The sequence below is a fragment of the Hyaena hyaena genome, unplaced genomic scaffold (genome assembly GCF_003009895.1).
Source record: "Hyaena hyaena isolate Hyena2069 unplaced genomic scaffold, ASM300989v1 scaffold_388, whole genome shotgun sequence".
Lineage (NCBI taxonomy): Eukaryota > Metazoa > Chordata > Mammalia > Carnivora > Hyaenidae > Hyaena > Hyaena hyaena.
In genome coordinates, this window is record NW_024081021.1 from 1,158,208 (window position 1) to 1,177,628 (window position 19,421).

The 19,421-nt window shown below is 35.9% G+C and overlaps 1 protein-coding gene across 4 annotated transcripts in view; it reads right to left on the bottom strand.

The window, feature by feature from the left end:
* Positions 1–19,421, bottom strand: part of MAP4K3 (mitogen-activated protein kinase kinase kinase kinase 3) — a 194,724-nt gene that overhangs the window by 19,145 nt on the left and 156,158 nt on the right. For all 4 annotated transcript variants that reach the window (XR_005531592.1, XM_039251258.1, XM_039251257.1 and 1 more), the window contains 10 exons: positions 17,975–18,013; positions 17,685–17,738; positions 15,549–15,591; positions 14,014–14,173; positions 12,836–12,948; positions 9,181–9,222; positions 7,451–7,535; positions 5,648–5,727; positions 4,471–4,531; positions 4,062–4,179 (listed from right to left, as the gene is read on the bottom strand). Coding sequence is in view for 3 of the 4 variants with exons in the window: in XM_039251258.1 (XP_039107189.1) it covers positions 4,062–4,179; positions 4,471–4,531; positions 5,648–5,727; positions 7,451–7,535; positions 9,181–9,222; positions 12,836–12,948; positions 14,014–14,173; positions 15,549–15,591; positions 17,685–17,738; positions 17,975–18,013 (795 nt within the window). In the remaining variant the exon portion in view is untranslated. The remainder of the gene's footprint in view (positions 1–4,061; positions 4,180–4,470; positions 4,532–5,647; positions 5,728–7,450; positions 7,536–9,180; positions 9,223–12,835; positions 12,949–14,013; positions 14,174–15,548; positions 15,592–17,684; positions 17,739–17,974; positions 18,014–19,421) is intronic.

Genomic DNA, 19,421 nt, shown 5'->3' on the forward strand with positions numbered 1-19,421 from the left:
AGCAGCAAGCCCAATGCAGGGCTTGAACTCATGAGATCATGACTTGAGTTAAAGTTGGACACTTAAACAATTGAGCCACCCAGGGACCCCAATATTAATAAACTTTAATTGATACTTTTTTCCCTTAGGGATCCCTACCACCTCAAACTACAGGTGGCATTCAATTTGTTCAATGTATTTGCTGACTATATTAATAACTTTGGTTTACCAAAAGATACCACTAAGAAAGTAAAAAGATATGCCATAAACTGGGGAAAGATATTTTTAGCACATATAATAAATTTTAGCTATGTAAAACAATGTCTTACCACTAAAACAATTTATAAGAACATTTCTTAGACATTTTTATTTCTCTTCTAAAAAAGAGTGAGAGAACAGATTTTCTGTTAAGGTCCTTGATGGGTTCTACAAACAGGTGATTCAAACTTAATGTGTAAAACTCCATTTAAAATTGTTTTTTAAAACTACAATTAAAAAATACCCATGAACTCAAATGATTTTTATAATGAAAGTTAATATAACAGACTGCTAATACACCAAGTTTTGCAAGCCTCAAATTACACTTCTCCATTCCTGTACACATAAACTTCTTTTACATGTGTAAATGTGCCACATTAGAGGTCACTGCTCTGCACATCTTCTAAACAAAGAAAACAGAGTGGTACTTGCTGGCAACAAAATTGTAGAGCAGGTATATGATGCTCAATGCCATTCCAAACACGCTCAGAATAATCTTTTCTTCTTTATGTTTATTTTACTTATTTTGAGAGAGAGAAGGGCAGAGGAAGAGGGAGAGAGAGAATCCCAAGGAGGCTTGCACTGTTTGCATGAGATCATGACCTGGGCAGAAATCAATTTGGATGCTTAACCAACTGTGCCACCCAGGCGCCCCAAGCTCAGAAGCATCCTGATGGATGTTCTTGTCACTGTACAAGTACACTGGCAGCTGAGTAATAACCAAGCATGTAATGCTGAGGTATTGTAATTTCAGCTTTTAATATGTTTTATATGCTGATATTTATAAAAATCTATAGTAATTATTGCTAACATTTACTGAGATCTTACTGTTTACAATGAATTTCACATGTTCTGTGTCAGTCCCTCTGATAATGCCATGAGATAAGTCATAGTATAGAAATCTGAGGGCTATGGGGGGCACGGAGCCTACTTAGAAGATTTTCTCTCCCCCACTCACTGCTTGCTTGTGTGCTCTCTCTCACTCTAAAAAAAAAAAAAGGAAAAGAAATCTGAGGGTTAGATTTAGTAATTTCCTCAAGGTCATACAGTTGGAAGAAAGAACTCTAAGAACTCTAATCTAGTGTCTTAGTCTAACTGCAGTGTTTGTAGTGATTCAACTTTGAAAGCAAATCTACTTCTCTTTTATGATTCTGGATCAGTTTAACTGAAGAGTATTCTGAGTTTGCAAGGCGAGTTGTTCAAATCTGCTGGCACACATAAGTACTTTATCCGTGTGAATTAGAATTTTGTTGATACTATGGTACCTCAACAATGACACAGACATTAGTCCGATACTGAGGCGGTAAATGACCAGAGTGACAATCTAGAATATCTTGATTCAAATTTTGGGTTAAAACACCTACTGTTCCTCTAAGTTCATACTGGGGAGAATTTTACATTCCAATTCATAAATTACATTAATAATTAAAAAATACCCCTTTCATATGCATTAGAATTTCATACAGCTTAAAATGAAACAAAAATTCCACACACCCTTTAATTAAACTGCTTGAACCAAAGTACTTTTTAGAGTTAAAAAAAAAATCCGAATCAACCTCTTGATACATTTCCACTGCAAACATCTTAATGTTCCTTGTGTATACTTGTACAGAACTTGTCCCTTGGCCCCCAAGGTTAACTTAGGGGTTAAGTTACTGAATCTGTTAAAACTCAGGAGGACTGATTGGCTGCAAGGTTCTGAAACATTATAAAGAATACTACACAGTCAAGATAAAATCAACTACGAAGTATAGCTTAGAAGTTAACGATAATGAAATGATTCAAAACTGAGTTGTGAGCAGCACATAGAAATGTTATAAAATCTCATAATTTTCTACAGTGACCTCTGTATAGACTTACCTTAATTTTAGTTATGATTTTACAACAAGGCAATAAAATTTATTTACCAGCACACAATTAACCAGGATTCTGTGAGCCAACATTCTCAATGTGTTTAATGTGAGATATTTTAGGGTACATTACAGACACAGTTCAATTTACCATGCTTAATAATGACAATAGGACTATTTTTTAAGAGCCTAATATGTGCCAGAAATCATGGTGGATACTTTACGTAATTTATAATTTTTAAAACAACTTTGTATACTGTTTTAAAACAACTTGACTACCCTGAGGGGTTGTGTAATTTATTCTAGGTCCCGAACCTACTGAGTGAACAATGTAGGATTTAAATTGAAGACTACCTGATTTTAAAAATTATGCTTAACGGAAGAAGCTTTACCATACAATACAATGAGTACCTGTATTATGAGAACCACAGCACATTATAAGATGCCCAAGGAAGTTTAATTTGTGCTCACTTTACAGCAGAAGAACTAGTACTAATATACATAAACTTTAACATGCAAAAAAGGTTTTCCGATTTCTTGCCAGTAAATGAGAGAATTAGGAGTAGATTTTACAATGACTGGTTTCTAGATAACAAAGTTGAAGAAAGTGGGAGGACACATTGGTGAGTGCTACCAACACTGAAGACTGCCTATAACAAGATTACAAGAAATAAAAGCCTCGAGGTCAAGTACTCTTCCTCTATGGAAATTCCTTAAAGGAAGAGGTAACATTTTATTCCATTTTGTTTCAGCTGTAGACTAGGAAACTTTCCGCACATCTTGTATATTCAGTAAAATTTCAAGAACGGAACACGGCTACAAATAAGCTATAAAGGTTTTTACTTTGGCAAAATGATAGAAGAAAGTGAATGCATTAAAGCGTATGTGCTTTACATTCTTGGGGTGGGGGGCAGTGCCCTTGTATACTTTAAAGCTTGGTGGCCAGTTTCCATGCCCAGAGGAATTTAGGATTATCAAGTCAGAAGGCTAGAGGAAGATGTGCTGTAAGACAAAATCCATAGCACCAAGTGGCAGCTGAGAGGAAAAGAGGGGCAGAGAAACTCTTTGTGAAGAAACTCCCTGACCCCATTCTTGGGGTAGTTCTTGCCCTTAACCCAACTGTAGATTTTATAAGTATAATAAATCAAGTTCAATTTTAGTATATGTGCTGCTGAAGCGAGCACTAATAAATCAAGTTCATAGTTGCAACTCTGAGTCATCGTGAAAAGGTCCAATTAAACTCAACGTAATCTATTTCGAGACAGAAAAGCATGTAGTATAATTTTTAAATGGTTTTCATCAAAAAGGTTAATTTTTAAAAAGTCTTTTGCACAAAGGGGCAAATTTTAGCTGTACAATAAACTCAGCAATTGAAAACAGCTTTTCAAGGTACTTGAAAGCTAACACTGCATATTAGTTGCTTTACAAGTGATATGGTAAAAGAAGAATGGCTGTAGTATGTTTTTGTAAAATAAAATTTATAGCAGACTCAGAAGACCTTTTAGTCAACAAATGGAGTACAATAATAAGCAAAGGAAGAGAGAACATAATGAAAAATCCCTGAGAGCAGAAAAGCAAAAGCCCTCAATTCCTAAGTAATTATCTTTTAATGTAAAAACCTTAATTTAATAAATCATTTTGATTTTCTAAGTTTAGAAACTGTACTTTGAGACAAATTCATGTTATTCAAATTAACACAAATATGTCCAAAGCACTAGATGTGATGAAAAATTACTAGCAATTATAGAAAAAAATTAGTTTTAATGTATAAAATTCTAAAAAGTATTTAGTTTTAAACTTCTAGAGGTGCCTCTCAGTTCTTGTGAAAATCTATTACCTCTCACAATTTTTTTATTACACATGATCTCCACTAATCCAAACTGAGTGCCTTTTCAATTTCTGCAGTGTAACTATTATTTAGAATTAATTAACACATAATCTCTAAGGTTGAAACCTAATTAAGTACACACTTACCTTGGCAGTATTCGGTCAGGGAGTTTGTGTGCTGGAATAGCGACAGGTAATTTTTGCATCTGTCTTGCATAATCAAAAAGCCCTGGTAAATTATGGGAATAAAGCTGAGAAGCTTTACCTGTAAAACAAACAAATAAATAAACAAATAAATAAACACACACACTTACACACACAATATAAAGGCTAATAACATAAATAGGAACAAGTGTAAAGTATCAAAAAATTAGGGCCACCTGGGTGGCTCAGCTGGTTAAGGGTCTGACTCTTGGTTTCAGCTCAGGTTACGAGTTTTAGCCCCACATTGGGTGTTCCACTTGCCTTAGATTCTCCCTCTCTCTCTGCCCCTCCCTGGCTCCCTCTCTCAAAATAAATAAACTTAAAAAAAAAAAAAAACAACCAAAAGACTTACCAGATATTGATAGTAAGCAATTGTTCATTACATATAACCATGTACACCTACGGGGGAATAGCTGATAAAAAAAAAAGTGCAAAGTTCATAAAAGATAATAGGTAAAATACTTCTATTACGTGTCTGTGTTGAACCAGTCATTCAATTGGCCAATTCTAGGTCTTTCATCTTTCTCCAGACCTAGTGCGTCTCCACAGGAGGAATGTCAGTGGGAGGGGCCGTGTGGTCAAGCAGTTCAGCACGTGAATTCTGGAACCAGATGGCCTGGGTCCATATCCCAGTTCATCCACTTAAGCACGGTGGGATCTCTCAAAAGTTACTAATCCTATCTGTGCCTCAGATTTCTCATCTGAAATGCAACTCATGATGGTATCTATCTTTGAGAGTTGTGAGGATTAACTAAGTTACTATGTAAAGCACTTAAAACTAGTATCTGGCGCACAGTAAGTTTTATACTGGTATTAGCTACTAATATCATCAGCATCATCATTTCTGCAGGCTGTTTGGCATTGCTGGCCTCTGGGCGCTAAACATCCAAAGCTTCCCCCCGTCGCTGTGACAAGAGAAAACACCCCCACACAATTCCAAACACTTTTTCCTTTCTGCTCCACCTCAACATTTCCTTGCCCCTTGACCAAAATCTCTTGGCGTCACCTATCACCACACTGCACACAGACAGGTGTACCCAGATCAGTGCAGGAGCCTGACACCAAAGCTCTGGGGTTTGGCAGCTGCCTCCCCTCCCCCCTCTGCTTACTGTCGCTCTCCTGCACTCATTCTATACTCAAGTCAGACTGGCCGTTCATGGCTGCCAGCCTTGCCACTCCGCGCCTTCACATCTACCCTCTGTCTGTCTGGGAACCTTCCTCTTGCCACTTCTAGTCTCTTCTCACCTCCCCACAGGAGGTGCTAGTGACGTGTGCTCACTCCTAGTGTGACACCTAACCCGAGTGTTGCAGCTACTGCCATGCCTCTGTTACACCCGTGAGGTCCCAAAGGGCAAGGACAAGTCCTGTGAACACACCCTCAGTACCCGATAAATACAACATGCTTGCTCGATGAAACGTTTATGGATAAAATCATAAAAAGAGGCAAAAAAAAAATCACAAAACTGAAACTTCTTTCTTATCTAGTATGTATATATAACTTTAAAAAAGGAAAATACAAAATAACGCACCTGCTCCATTGATGTTTCATGAAGTTCATTAAGATTCAAAGTATAAATTCCTTCTTCAGCACCAAATATCAAGTACTGATCTGAAATGAAAAAAGTAATTCACTGGTTTTGATAGAAAAAATACTTTCGAAAAGGATTTATATAGTCTAAAATAATGTACTTATGTATTATAACCTGAAAAAAGAATTACTGTGATTGATAAGCTACATACATATTTTAATGTTTATTTTGAGAGAGAAAGAAAGAGAGAGAGAGACAGAGTGCTAGTGGGGGGAGGGGCAGAGAGCAAGGGAGACACAGAATCTGAAGCAGGCTCCAGGCTCCGAACTGTCGGCACAGAGCCTGAACCCAAGAACCACGAGACCATGACCTGAGCTGAAGTCGGACACTTAACTGACTGAGCCACCCAGGTGCTCCTAAACAATAAATATATTTTAATACAAATAAGTGGCTAAACACTCTACCTTAATGAACTGAGTTATATGTAAATACCAGCCCCAAAGCAGTGAGGAAAGTTTTATGTAAAAGAGGTTCTGAAGACTGGGATACTAGGGTTCCTCACTCATCAGAGGGTGCTGAGGACAGGCAGAGAATCCACAGCTCATTTTCTAAGATGCTTTTAAGAGAGAATCTTGTATAATTGATGTATAGAAAGTATAAAGAAAAACTGATACAGATTCAAAGTGTTTTTGCAGATGGGCTACCATTATAAAAATAACATAGAAAAACCAGGATCTGGCTACTGCCTATTTAAAAAACTAATAAAACTTGGGTACCTGGCTAGGGTGCTCAGTATCTTCTAGAAGATATTCATTTAGCCATGGTCCTGTCTGATCTGCTTTTGACAATATAAGACAATAGGTCAGGAACTTCTCCAGACTAAAGTATGTTGAGAACGTAGAATGCCAAGAGCAGTGTTATACTGCCCAATATCTAGGATTATTAGCACTGGCAGATTAAAAACATGAGTTTTGTAGTCCAATAATACATTCTAACTGGGTTCGAACTGCTTTCCTACTGACTGGTGATGAACCTTTCTGCACGTCACTTTCCCTACCTGTGAAATACAAGTTCCCACCTTGGATTTCTAAAAGATTTAGTAAGAAGACGTGTGTGTGCTTATGCATATCTTATACACACATGTTAAGATACAGATATATAGTGAGGGAATGCAGATGGTCTTTAGTCAGTGACTAATGGCAATGATGCTTATTCTGATCTCCATAAGGTGGAGAGATCCTCTAAAGCGGTCACCACATTCTGGAACCTGGGTAGCTAAATTCCTTTAACAACAGTTGTGTCTAAAACACAAAGACAGTGAATGTGCGGCAGTGGAGAAAAGTTTTGTGGAGAAAATTAGGGCGGCACAGTTTTGCTATATTAATATGGGGACAACACAGTGAAATTTTAGTGTAATAGGTCACCTCAAGCACTGTTAATAAGAAAGAGAAACGTACTTACCCTAAAAAATTTTTAAAAAATTATAACAAAATATCCTTCAGAAAGAGATTCAGAACAGGAAGAAAACTGAATGCTTTCATGGCTTCAGTTTAAAAATCAATTAGAAAGGGGGCTGCTTGGGTGGCTCAGTTGGTTAAATGTCTGACTTCGGCTCAGGTCATGGTCTCACGGTTCATGAGTTTGAGCCCCACACTGGGGTGTGTGCTGACAGCTCAGAGCCGGGAGCCTGCTTCGGATTCTGCATCGCCCTCTCTATGCTGACTCATGCTCCGTCTCTCTCTCAAAAACAAACATTGAAAAAAATTAAAACAACAGATAACAGATAAAAACATATAGTGCTACCTCTTGTATCTGGGTTTATCCAGGATGTTGCACAGTGAATTTTCAAGGGACATCCATTAAAAACCTTTGAAAAGCATGCACCCATCTGGAAAAAACAAAGAACAACCAAGTAATGATACTCCCTGCTAAGAAGGAAATTATAACCGCTACAAAGGTGAAAGTTTTCTTATTTCATTTCATTTACTGAATCATTGAATGTTATTAATAATAAATAAATGTTAACTAATCTTATTAATAATAAAATGCTACTAATCACTGAATTTAACATTTCAACACAAAAGAGGTATGGCTGATTACAAATTCACATATGTTCTTTAAAACATATAGACCCATTTTTTAAAAAAAAACTGAGCAATGTGATTATTTTCCCTGGATGAAATCAATAAAAAGCTTTATTTTTTATGTTAATACTTATTAAGCCCATTTACAAGTCTTTCATATAATAAATACCTTATTAGAAACATAGTATCATTCATTTGAACTTTCTTTTAATCTTCAAAGAGTAAAATGTTAATTTTGAGATTATTGTTCAGGTTAGAATAAATTAATACAAGAAAGCTTACTCATTTAATCACTTTTACTAGCAACAACTTGGGGGAAAGAACACAAAAGTATTTGATGAAGAGAAGCGCGCTGTGTATCATTTTATAGTTGGAGTGTTTTCTTCACAAATATGGGGACGATACCCAGAGACACACCACTGTAGTGGATTACAATGGATTAAAAATATTAACACAAAAATAATCAAAATAATAAATCCCAAGATTTCCTTCTCCTCACAGAAACCTACCAACCAATATCGTTAAGATTTAGGTACCAAATAACAACAACGTGGCAACACCATGAGCTGGTAGAAGACCTATAAACATGTTTCCATGGCGTAGGGCAGAAATTGTATCATTAACTAATTATGGTAATTATGTTTTAAGATAGCTGCCAAAATTCGTATGTGGAGGTGCTGCCTCACCCCTAAAAATCCAAATGACAAAATGAGGTGCCAAACAATCAAACCAACCCCAAGTGTAAGCTGGTCTGTACGGTCAGGCCACCTGGCTTTCCAGTCGGGGCTCCTCCCCGGCAGCTGCACACCTGACGTGGGCTTTCTATGCAGCCACGCAGGACCTCCCCTCATGTCCTTTATGTGTCTCTGCCAGACTTGGGAGCCCTTCATTCTCAAAACTTTTATAAGATAAGGCATACATATTTAGATCTTTATATTAATTTAAAAAGTAGAGGAAAAAGGCTAAGAAGTAAGAAACAAGGAACTAACAGGTTAAAAAGTAGAGTTGGGAGGTTACAGAGTAGAAACTCTGTGGACACCTAAATTAGTGTTGTCACGTTAGGTTCAGATTAAAGATTTGCAGCGGCGAAAATGTAGTTCTATCTATACTGGCATACAATTACACTGAATATAATTTTAATCCTAAAACATCATGGTCTAATCAAAAAACTAAAAAAACCATGACGATGTGCCTTTCCTACATTTCTTCAAAAATGTCTTCAAAGAAGATATTAGCAAATTTTGGAATAAAGGAGCTTTAAAATGTAGAATTTATCATTTTATTTTGAAAAGCTACTTTTAATATTTAAATTAGCAATCTTACAGATTTTTTTCAATACTAATAGAAATTCCTTCAAACAGGTAAAAAATCTAACCAAGGGTATACAGTCAAGCAATTATCGGTCACTATATTTAGCCTGAAAACAACTTATTTGATATTTATACTTACATGAACTTTAGGTGTTGGGGGTAGACCGTTACTAATAGGCTTCTGGAAAAAGAATACATGCATGAATATACTTCTTTTGTTGCTGTTTGGTTTAATAATACCGTATTTCAAACATATGTATTAAAATAAAATACACGAGTATGCTCTCTGTAAAAGGACACAATACAGATAAGGCTAAAATCCCCTATAATCCTTCCATAGTACCACTTATTCCTGGTACCTCCCCACTCTCAAAAAAACCTGGTTTATTGTGCCCCTTCCAAACCTCTTTTTTGGTAACTATGTACTCATGTATTTGTGTATCTTTCCATACCACCTTTGTATATATTTAGATATGTGTCCCCACAGAAAACACTGCTTTGGTGTGTTTTAGAACATAGTTAATGCACTGTTTTATCAACCTGTCCTTTGTCTTAATGTTGGGTCTTGGACAGATCTTAGTATCAGTACACATAGATCTGGTTCATTTGTTTTAACTGCAGCACAGGATGAATATAACATACTTTATTTAGCTATTCCCGAATTATTATTGGATAGTTATTTTCCGTTTTCTACTATAACAACACAGAAATGATCACTCTTGTATATACCTTACTATGTAATGTGTGAATAATTGTTTTAGGTTATGTTGTGAGAAGAGAAACTACTGGAATATAAAGTCTGTACCTTTCACATTTTAGTGGATACTGAGCACCAAACTGTCAGAATTTCTGAGTGCCCATTTCACATCATACCCACCAGCAGTGTAGATGAGCCCTGGTTCCTTTGGTCTCACAAATATTTAATGTTATCAAACTGATCAGTAAAAAATGTTTTCTCCTTAATATGCATGCCTCTGATTGCTAGGAAGATTAAGAGTATTTTAAAAAGTTTGTTGGCTATCTGTATTTTCTGGTTTATGAATTGTCTTTTCCCATTTTTTTTTTTTTTACTGAGTTATCTTTTTCTGATCTATTTGCTGGAGTTCTTTATATATTCCAGATTTGAATACTTTATCTGTTAAATATATTACAAATGTTTTATCCTAGTCTGTAAATTATCTTAACCTTGTTTATACCATTATTTGAAGTTCTACATTTTGATGGATTCAAATATATCAATCATTTGTCAGAATATACTGATAATTATAAGGAGAGTAAAAATATGCTCAAGAGGGGCACCTGGATGACTAAGTCAGTTGAGCGCTCAACTCCTGATTTTGGCTCAGGTCATGATCCCAGGGTCATGGGATTGAGCTCCACACAGCGTGGAGCCTGCTTGAGATTCAGTTATCTCTTTCCCTCTCTCCCTCTCCCTGACTTGTGAGCACTCTCTCTCTTTCTCTCAAGTAAATTAAAAAAAAAAAATGTTCTCAAGAATACCAGATGTTTTCCCAAGGGGCTACATGCCTGGAATTTATGATCTGTAACTCTCACCCCTCTTTCAGAGAGATTGTACTTTATAAATTTTATGAAGGTCTAGATTTCTTTGGAGGTTAATCTTAATAACATTTAAAGGAATGACATTGTAATTTTTCTCAATCTAAGTCAAAATTATTTAAATGATGTGACAAAAATTAAAAAGCTATTGTTAATTGACTTCATATACCTGATACAAATGAAGTAGTCTCCAAAGTTCTACTTCTGTAACTATTAGGCACTTCTGAAATTAAAACTATTTGAAATTTTACTTTGCAGATAAGTGTATGAGAATGTATAGCCTATTACCGCCACCAATTTGTGATAATTTTTTTCATTTTACAAGTAATTTATGTACTTGGTTTTATATTTACGTCCTTAAATTACCTCAGATCATCTACTTAAGCAAAACATTTTTCTGAAGTTTATTTATTTATTTTGAGAGGGAGAGAGAATGTGCACAAAAGTGTGTGCACTGGCAGGGAAAGGGTGGGGGGGGGGGACGGGGAGGAGAGAATCCCAAGTAGGCTCCGCCTGTCAGCACAGAGCCCAACCCAGCAGGGTTCAATCCCACAAACTGTGAGATCATGACCTGAGCCAAAAAGAGTCAGATGCTTAACTGACAGAGCCACCCAGATGCCATGCAAAACATTTTAAGTTAGGAAGCTCTGAATGTTGCAACTGTCAGATTTACACTGAGTATGCAGAATTGCTGTAAATAATTTCAACTACAGAAACTGTAATCATGTTTCAATGTATCATGGATACTGTTTATCCTATTATACAGTCCCAGACACATTTCAGAATCACTGAGACTGTTAGTTTCACTACTACAACCACAGTAATTCCTTATCATAATGAAATAAGGTAACAGAAAGAATTAAAAATGCACACATAAAAAATGTATACATCTCTCAAAGGTTCTCAGGCTGCATCGTAGAGTCATGAAGCTGTATTTCTGTACTACTACATTAACAGTGATGCTAAAATATAAACTGATAAACACAAAAAGGCCCTGCTCTTTTGGACAAACATCATAAAAACCCATTCCTAAAGGGCATTTGATGCTTTTGTTAACAACAGCCTACCTAATTATAATGAATAATCCTAGTTAAATGCTTTAACTAAATATAAAAAAGTATGTCATATTATGTCATGAAATAAAAAAAAAAACAGATTATAGTACAAAAGCCTCTAACAATGTGCTTCCCATTTAGAAACACAGGTATATGCACATAAATATTTTAAATGTACTATAAATATCTATAAAAACAAATATCAGTATACACAAAAACTTTTATTTTTTTATCATCTAAGAGAATGTACATTCACGGGGTGGGGGGGAAGGAAAGGGGGAGAGAGAGAGACAGAGAGAGAGGGAGAATCTCAAGCAAGCTACATGTTCAGTGGGGAGCCCGTGCAAGGCTTGATCCCATCACCCTGGGATCATGACCTGAGCCAAAATCAAGCTCAACCAACCCAAACACTCAAGTGCCCCAATATACACAAAAACTTAAAAAAATACTGTCTCATCTTATGATCTCATTGTCATCTGCTGAATTAGGTATTTTAAACATTTTTTTGTTTTAAGTTCTATAATGATAGACGAATGTCTTCTGATGATCCAGGGCAAATTCTTTACAAATGTTAAAAAACTTTAGTATCCCAATAAATACTATTTATGTTTTACCAGTTATGTCACAGTGTTTTATCCAACATTTGTAACAGGAATAGCTAGTAAGGCTAACTTCATCTTTATTAGAGTGATATTTTATATCTACTGGAAAGTAATTTTAATTTTTCTTCGTTGTTAGGTATTTTCTTTGAGTAACAGTAGGAATACCATGAACGATGTAACCTACAGTTAAAAATTTGTCTTGAATAAAAGTTCCAGCTGTGTTTATCTTCCATGTCCTTCTTTCCATAGCTTTCTGAACTTTTTAAGAATCTCATCAACGAGAATAATAATAGTTACCTGTATACTAAAGGTCACATTTAAAATACATTATTTTTAAAAATGCTTAAATAATTTGAATAGCAGAAAGCCATCATTCAAGTTTGCCACAGCAAAGTTACTTTTTTTAAGATTTAAGCAATCTATTATAGTTAATATATTAAAATACCAATATACTAATTGTAAAATATACAATTGCTGTAGTTTAATTATAATAAAACTAACTTAACAATGAAAAAGAAAACAAATACAATTATATTAAGTACTATTATATATTAAGTATACTATAAATATAAATACCTACTGGTACATCTTTCTTTTCTTTCCTTGAAGGATTTGTGCCTCTATGTTCATTCTGTTGTTGATATAATGAACCATCTCGTTCACCATTTAACTGGAAGGAGCTCATTCCATTTCCTTCAGTGAGATGTTTAAATATAGTTAAAAAGGATCAATTTTCATGAAAACCTTCATTCAGAAAATTATCAAGTAGGAAGGAAAAATACGATCTCTCAGATGGTTTCTGCCTTCATTTGTGATCACCCAATCAGAAATATTTAGTACTAAAGAAAAAACGTCTGATACCTATGGTTCTACTTCTATCTCTATTTTTTCCATACAGATACCTTTAAAAATTTTTTTAAATGTTTTTAATTTATCTTTGAAAGACAAAGCATGAGTGCAGGAGGGGCAGAGAGAGAAGGAAACACTGAGTCCAAAGTGAGTTCCAGGCTCTGAGCTGTCAGCACAGAGCCCAACATGGGGCTTGAACCCATGAACCATGAGATCATGACCTGAGCGGAAGTCGGACGCATAACCGACTGAGCCACCCAGGTGCCCCTCATTATAGACAAATTTAAAATCAGGTTATATCAAATCACATACATTTATGTGAAAAACGAAGAAATACTGAATCTATAACTACTTTCAGGAAAGGGACAATTTACAAAATCCAGGAAATTTTAGTTGCTTTTTAACTGTTTCTTTTGCATTATATACCAGAATATAGTACAAAAACAGCATCTTCTAGTATTAATTTGGAGACAAATAGCTAGCAATAGTGACAACCATTTTTCTAGAAATGATAATATGAAATAAAAGAAAGGAGTTAAACAAAGAACTCTCTTTTTCTGAAACACAAGCAGCCCACAAGCAACCACACTGTCCTGTGTGTTCGGGTTCTTCTATTGCCACAGGAAGACAACCTGTGAACGGAGCTCTTCCAGCTCTCCAGGAAAAGAGGCTAGATATGAAATGAGAAACAAGGACATTTTGATACCAGAACGGGTCACAGCAATCCTGTCATATGAACGCTTCAAACTATGTGGCAGAAAAGCAGAAACCATCTCTACAGTCATTGTCTTTCTTTTCCCCTCCCTCAAAGGAATTTCAAATACTCTTAAAAGAAAGACTCCCTCCATTCTCTTCACATAGTACGAAAACCAGGCAACATGCTTATTTCACCCTCCCTTCCCCCAGTACCTAAAGCAATTGGCTTTTGTGGAGGTAATCTGGGAGGGGGCGGTCTAGGTGGAACTTGGGATGGTTTTGCTGGGCTCTCTGACACGGGACATCTCTTGATAGTTCCTTGATTATCATCCTCAGTAGAATGAGTTTCCTGTGGTATGAATATGGACTTAGGCTGAAATAATACAGAAAAGGAGAACAATGATCAAAGATGAAATGACCTGTTTCATTTAGAAAGAAAAATATTAAACATTTTTCCTTAGGTAAATATTATTCTACATCAGAGGCTTTTGAACTGTGTTTACTAGCTGAGCTTTAAGGTTATTCAACTGATTCATATTATCTTAATATGTATCTTAAAAATGTACATGTCTTCTCAGGAGAAAAAAAGGCCCCTATTAATTCCTTCACAAGCCTTCCTATCTAGACCTGCTAAATAAGAATACTCTGCTTTTTCTGATCTCCAATTTAAATGAGTCTCTTTTTATTTTAAACATTCAGACTAATCAAATTTCAGTTCTTTACAAGACTAAACTGTCTCTTTTAGATGACTCAGTGTCTTTTATGTTAATGCTTAACCTTTCAGACCGGGGCAGAAGAAGATACCAATTAAAATTTTATCATACTAGAAAAGACTAACACAGCAGTATGAAATGGCTAAGAAACTTTCTGTGCAGACAGTGGAAAAAGCCCCGGTCAGCTGAAGGATTGGAAAATGTATAAATTCTTAATGTGTCCCTTACTAGAAAGATTGCTCACACTTATGTTTTTGAAATTCTAATGTAAAACTAAACAAGCAAATACAGTATTATTTACCTGTGTGAGTCATAATTTTCTTTAAGTATAAAATGAAATAAAATAAAATATAGTAATACATTAGATGCCAAGACTGGTCAGACTCTAATTCTCATTTATAAACCCTGATTTCAAACCTTGTAACAAGCTCATTTTATAATTAAAATTTGCTGTGTATATAAACTCAAAATAAATTTATATTAGTATTACCTATATTAACTCAGTTTGCCTTAAAAAAACCCATCAGTGAGAAGAATTTTAGCTTTTTACAATGCTTCTGACAAAACACTGTGCTAAAAAGTTTTGAAAATTACTGTCTTTTCTGTACTTTTAATGTAAACGTACCTTCTGATAATTAAATATCTATTATGATAAATCACTATCCATTACCTATTCTTAGGAAATCACTTACTAGTAGATCATAGCTTCTGAAGGATAAAATCTTTCAAAAAATGTGAAATTTCTAGCCAGGTGAAATAATACTAACCCATTAATTTAATCATCTTCATGTACAAGTTTTCTAGAACTTATTATTTGGAATAAATACTAAATGACAAGTTGGATAGTTAAAAAAAGACAACCAAAATTAATCACAATCATTAATACCATGATTAGTAACTTTAGGTTTTTTTGTGGATCTCAAAGTGCCAATAAGCTACAGAGTCACGATAATAAAGTGCTAACGTGACAGAACAATCACACACACCCGCACCCACACCAACACGTAATTCACACTGAAAAACAAACCTGCTTACCTTTGGTGGCAAAGGAGGTGGAACTTTTGCTTTCATGGTTGAACTATAAAAACGTAAATGTTTAGAATCAGAATTGAATTATTACTAAAGTGTAATTAATTTTTCAAAGATATGGAAGAAAATTTACATAAACAAGTTCCCTTTTCTGAGATCAAGAGTGTTTTCCAAAACGTTCTGTACAATGTTCAAGGTATGCTGAATGAAGTTTTATTCAGAAGTAATTAAGTAGATATGCTTTCTTGGTTTCAAATTAAAGTAGGAAAAGATAACTACAATTCCAGCTTATATCAACTGAATAAAAACACAGCAAGTAGTTAGGGAAAAATAGCAAAATGATAGAGTATAAGAATATATCACAATGTAAGCTTCATTTTTATTATTGTTATAGATGAAATATTTCTGATGAAGCTCATCAAAAGCTACATACAGTGTCTATAAAATTTTAGGCAGAATTTATCTGATTGAAGCTAAGATTCAGTATAACTCAGTACTGGAGTTTTTGATGTACAAAAAATTAAAAGATGGAGCATACACTCTCAGATGAGGAAACAGAGGTCCGGAGAGGTTAAGTGACCTGATTCAAAGTCAAAGAGTACTGAGACAGAAAAGAAAACCTATGCCTTCATGCCTCCAACTGCTAGTCAGGTACTTGTCACTCTACCATGAAACTGAACCTTTCTTTACAGAAGAAAAAAAAAAAGAACCTAAAAAAACTAAGCCTCAATGCTTACATTAAGTGAAAATATTCCTGTATATCTGATCCAAGAGAACCTTATAAAAAGAGGAAGAGAGATCTCTCCTCTCTCTCTCTGTACACACGAAGAAAAAACCCATCCAAGGACACAGCAAGAAGGCAGTTGTCCACAAGCCAGAAGAGGGCCCTCAACAGGAACAGAATAGAACTGTGATAAATTTCTGTTATTCAAGTCACTCAGTCTGTGGTATTCTGTAATGGCAGTCCAAGCTAAGACACACCCTGGTACCAAGGAGTGGAGTACTGCTACAACAAATACCCCAATGTGGAGGAAGCTTTGCTTTCTTTTTTAAGATTTTTTTTTTTAAGTTTATTTATTTTCGGAAAGAGAGAGAAAGCGCGTGGGGGAGGAGCAGAGAGAGAGAGAGGGAGACAGAGAATCCCAAGCAGGCTCCATGCTGTCAGCACAGAGCCCAGTGCAGGGCTTAATCCTATGAACAGTGAGATCATGACCTGAGCTGAGATCAAGAGTCAGATGCTCGACTGACTGAGTCAACCAGGCACACCTGGAGAAGCAGCTTTAACTTCTCCAGGCACACCTGGAGAACCGATTAACAGGAAGGGGTCGGAAGAGTTCTGAGGTACATGTTACAAATATGGATGCTAACAGTGATTTTGGTGAGAGATCAGAAAGAGAGCTGAAGACTGTGCTGACAGCTCAGAGCCTGGAGCCTGTTTCAGATTCTATACCTCCCCCTCTCTCTGACCCTCCCCTGCTCATGCTCTCTCTCAGAAATAAATAAAACATTAAAAAAAAAAAAAAAGAAGAGAGATGAAGAGAAAGTTTCCGTTTTCTTAGAGAAGACATTAATAATCATCAACAGAATACTGGTAGAATGTACACCTTAAAGGCCATTCTGTGGTGGAAATGATGGAGGTCTGTGATGGAAATGAAGACCACATTACTGAAAATGGGAGGAAAAGTGATCCTTGCCAGAGAGGTAGACAACTTGGCTGAACTGTGTTCATATTCTAGTGTTTAGTGGAAGGTTAAATAAGGTCGTAAGCATAAGGTCCCAGTTGGAGAGGGTAAGAAGCCTTCAATGAGAAGGGGGAGAAATTTCTTTCTCTGAACGCATGTATGCACTGAGGGCCCATGTGAGAACATGGTGACAAGGCAGCCATCTGCATGCTTGAAAGAGAGCTCTCACCAGGAATCAAATTGGCTAGCAGCTGGAGCCTGAACTTCCAGCCTCCAGAACTGTGAGACAGAGGTTTAGACCACCTCTCCATGGTATTTTGTTAAAGTTGCTTGAGCTGACTAATACAACTAGATTAGAGAAAGACACTGTGGTATAACCCATAATAGTGTCAATATAAAGCTGTTAGATTTATGAAATCACATCAAATGACACTTTTTATCAAAAACAGAAAAAACTTACTGCTTGGATTCATCATCATCCCCTTCATCATCTTCTAAATGTGCCACATGCCCTCTAAGGACAAAGGATAATTCCACTGTTACTAAATGGACTTTACCAAAATGGCTTAAGAAGAAATTTTAGAAAGTGTAGGAATGGCTGCTGCAAGACAGCATTTTATTTCTGCGGCTTTACAGGATTCAGAATTAAACAACAAAACAACGCAAGGCTACATGACAGAGAAAGGGGAAAACAAACTCTACTCATCTGTGACATAGGGTATTTTAAGCTTAATTAAAAACCAAAATTACCGCTGATGTAACTCTTCTTCAACAGACTTCAGAAGACTCCTTAAAAGAAAAAAACAAAAACCAAAAACTCATGTGAATGAAAAAGGAAATGCATACGAAGTACGTATTTTCATCGTTTGAACCTTAACCATAAATTAAATTACTTTTTACTACTTACGTCAGCTACAAAGATCTCCATACTATAGAACATCAAGTTATATTTAATAATATATCTGTATTTTCTGCTGCTAATGTCTTTGTACATGTATTTGAAATGAACAAAATAAATCCTAATGTTTACTGAAAAATACCAGTTCGAACAGAGGACAACCCACCATGAAATGTCACAATAGGACTGACAAAACCATAATTGCAGGGTCACAGTCAGGGGTTTCCAGGGTTCAAATTCTACCTGGAACATTTTACCTGACACCTGAAATTATATTTTCTTTTTCTTAAAATAAGGAAGGTGACACACTTTAAAAAAACGTCATGCTCTCAGGCAATCCTACAAAATGAAACTCAACATGTTGGATCTCTGCAAAAGCATGCATGCATGTGATGTGAATACATGAATGTAGTAGCACTTTGCTTTCACAGAAGACACTCACTTACCTGAAGTATCTGTTCTCCAGTGGTGTACTGGCAAACACATTTACACTTTTGGGAGACTAAGCCTGTATCAGACCAGGTGTGAGGATTTTATCATTAGGAGCAATTGATGAAACTGTAATATTCAGGAATGTGAGAGATAACTCATGGCATTCCTGAAGTTCCCTTACTTTTCCCTGCGAGTCCATGCAGCGGACTTCCTCTATCACACTCTTCAAACACCAAAACTCAGTAGCTTTCTTAAAGCCAACGGGATACGGAGAAATATGGTTACTAATAGATTAGAGGTAAAAGTGAGCCAACAGAAAACTTACTCTCCTCAAAGTGTAAGGCAAAACCTTCTAGTCATTTTTCCCTCTGATATATATTGGAAAAAACTGCCCTTTGAATTATCAAAACATAAAACCAGAGAAATTGAAAGGTATAGTTAGCTGGTATGAGCAACAGAATAGCTTTTAGTCTTCAAATATTTTAATTAGGTCAGTTTACCAACACTCTAAGTATTAAAAAATGACAAAGCTCTAACTCAAGTGGTAAGTGATATGGGAAGGCCATAAACTAATTGCAAATCCTACTTTGCAGATAAAAAATAAGTGAGGTACTTCAGGCAAATGTATAAAGCTCTTCAAGCATAAAGCATAAAGCTCTTCAAGGGCTAGTTGTAGGAAGGCCAGAGCTTCTGACTAGCGGCAGGATCATAAATGACGCCAGCCTACAAAGCAAAGACAGCTTGCATCTGAGTCCCGCCTCTCCCACTGTAAGCTGTGTGGCCTTCGATAAGTACTTTGATTTCCCAATGCTTCAGTTTCCATATCTGTAAAACAGGAATTGTAACAGTACCTACATCAAAGGGTTT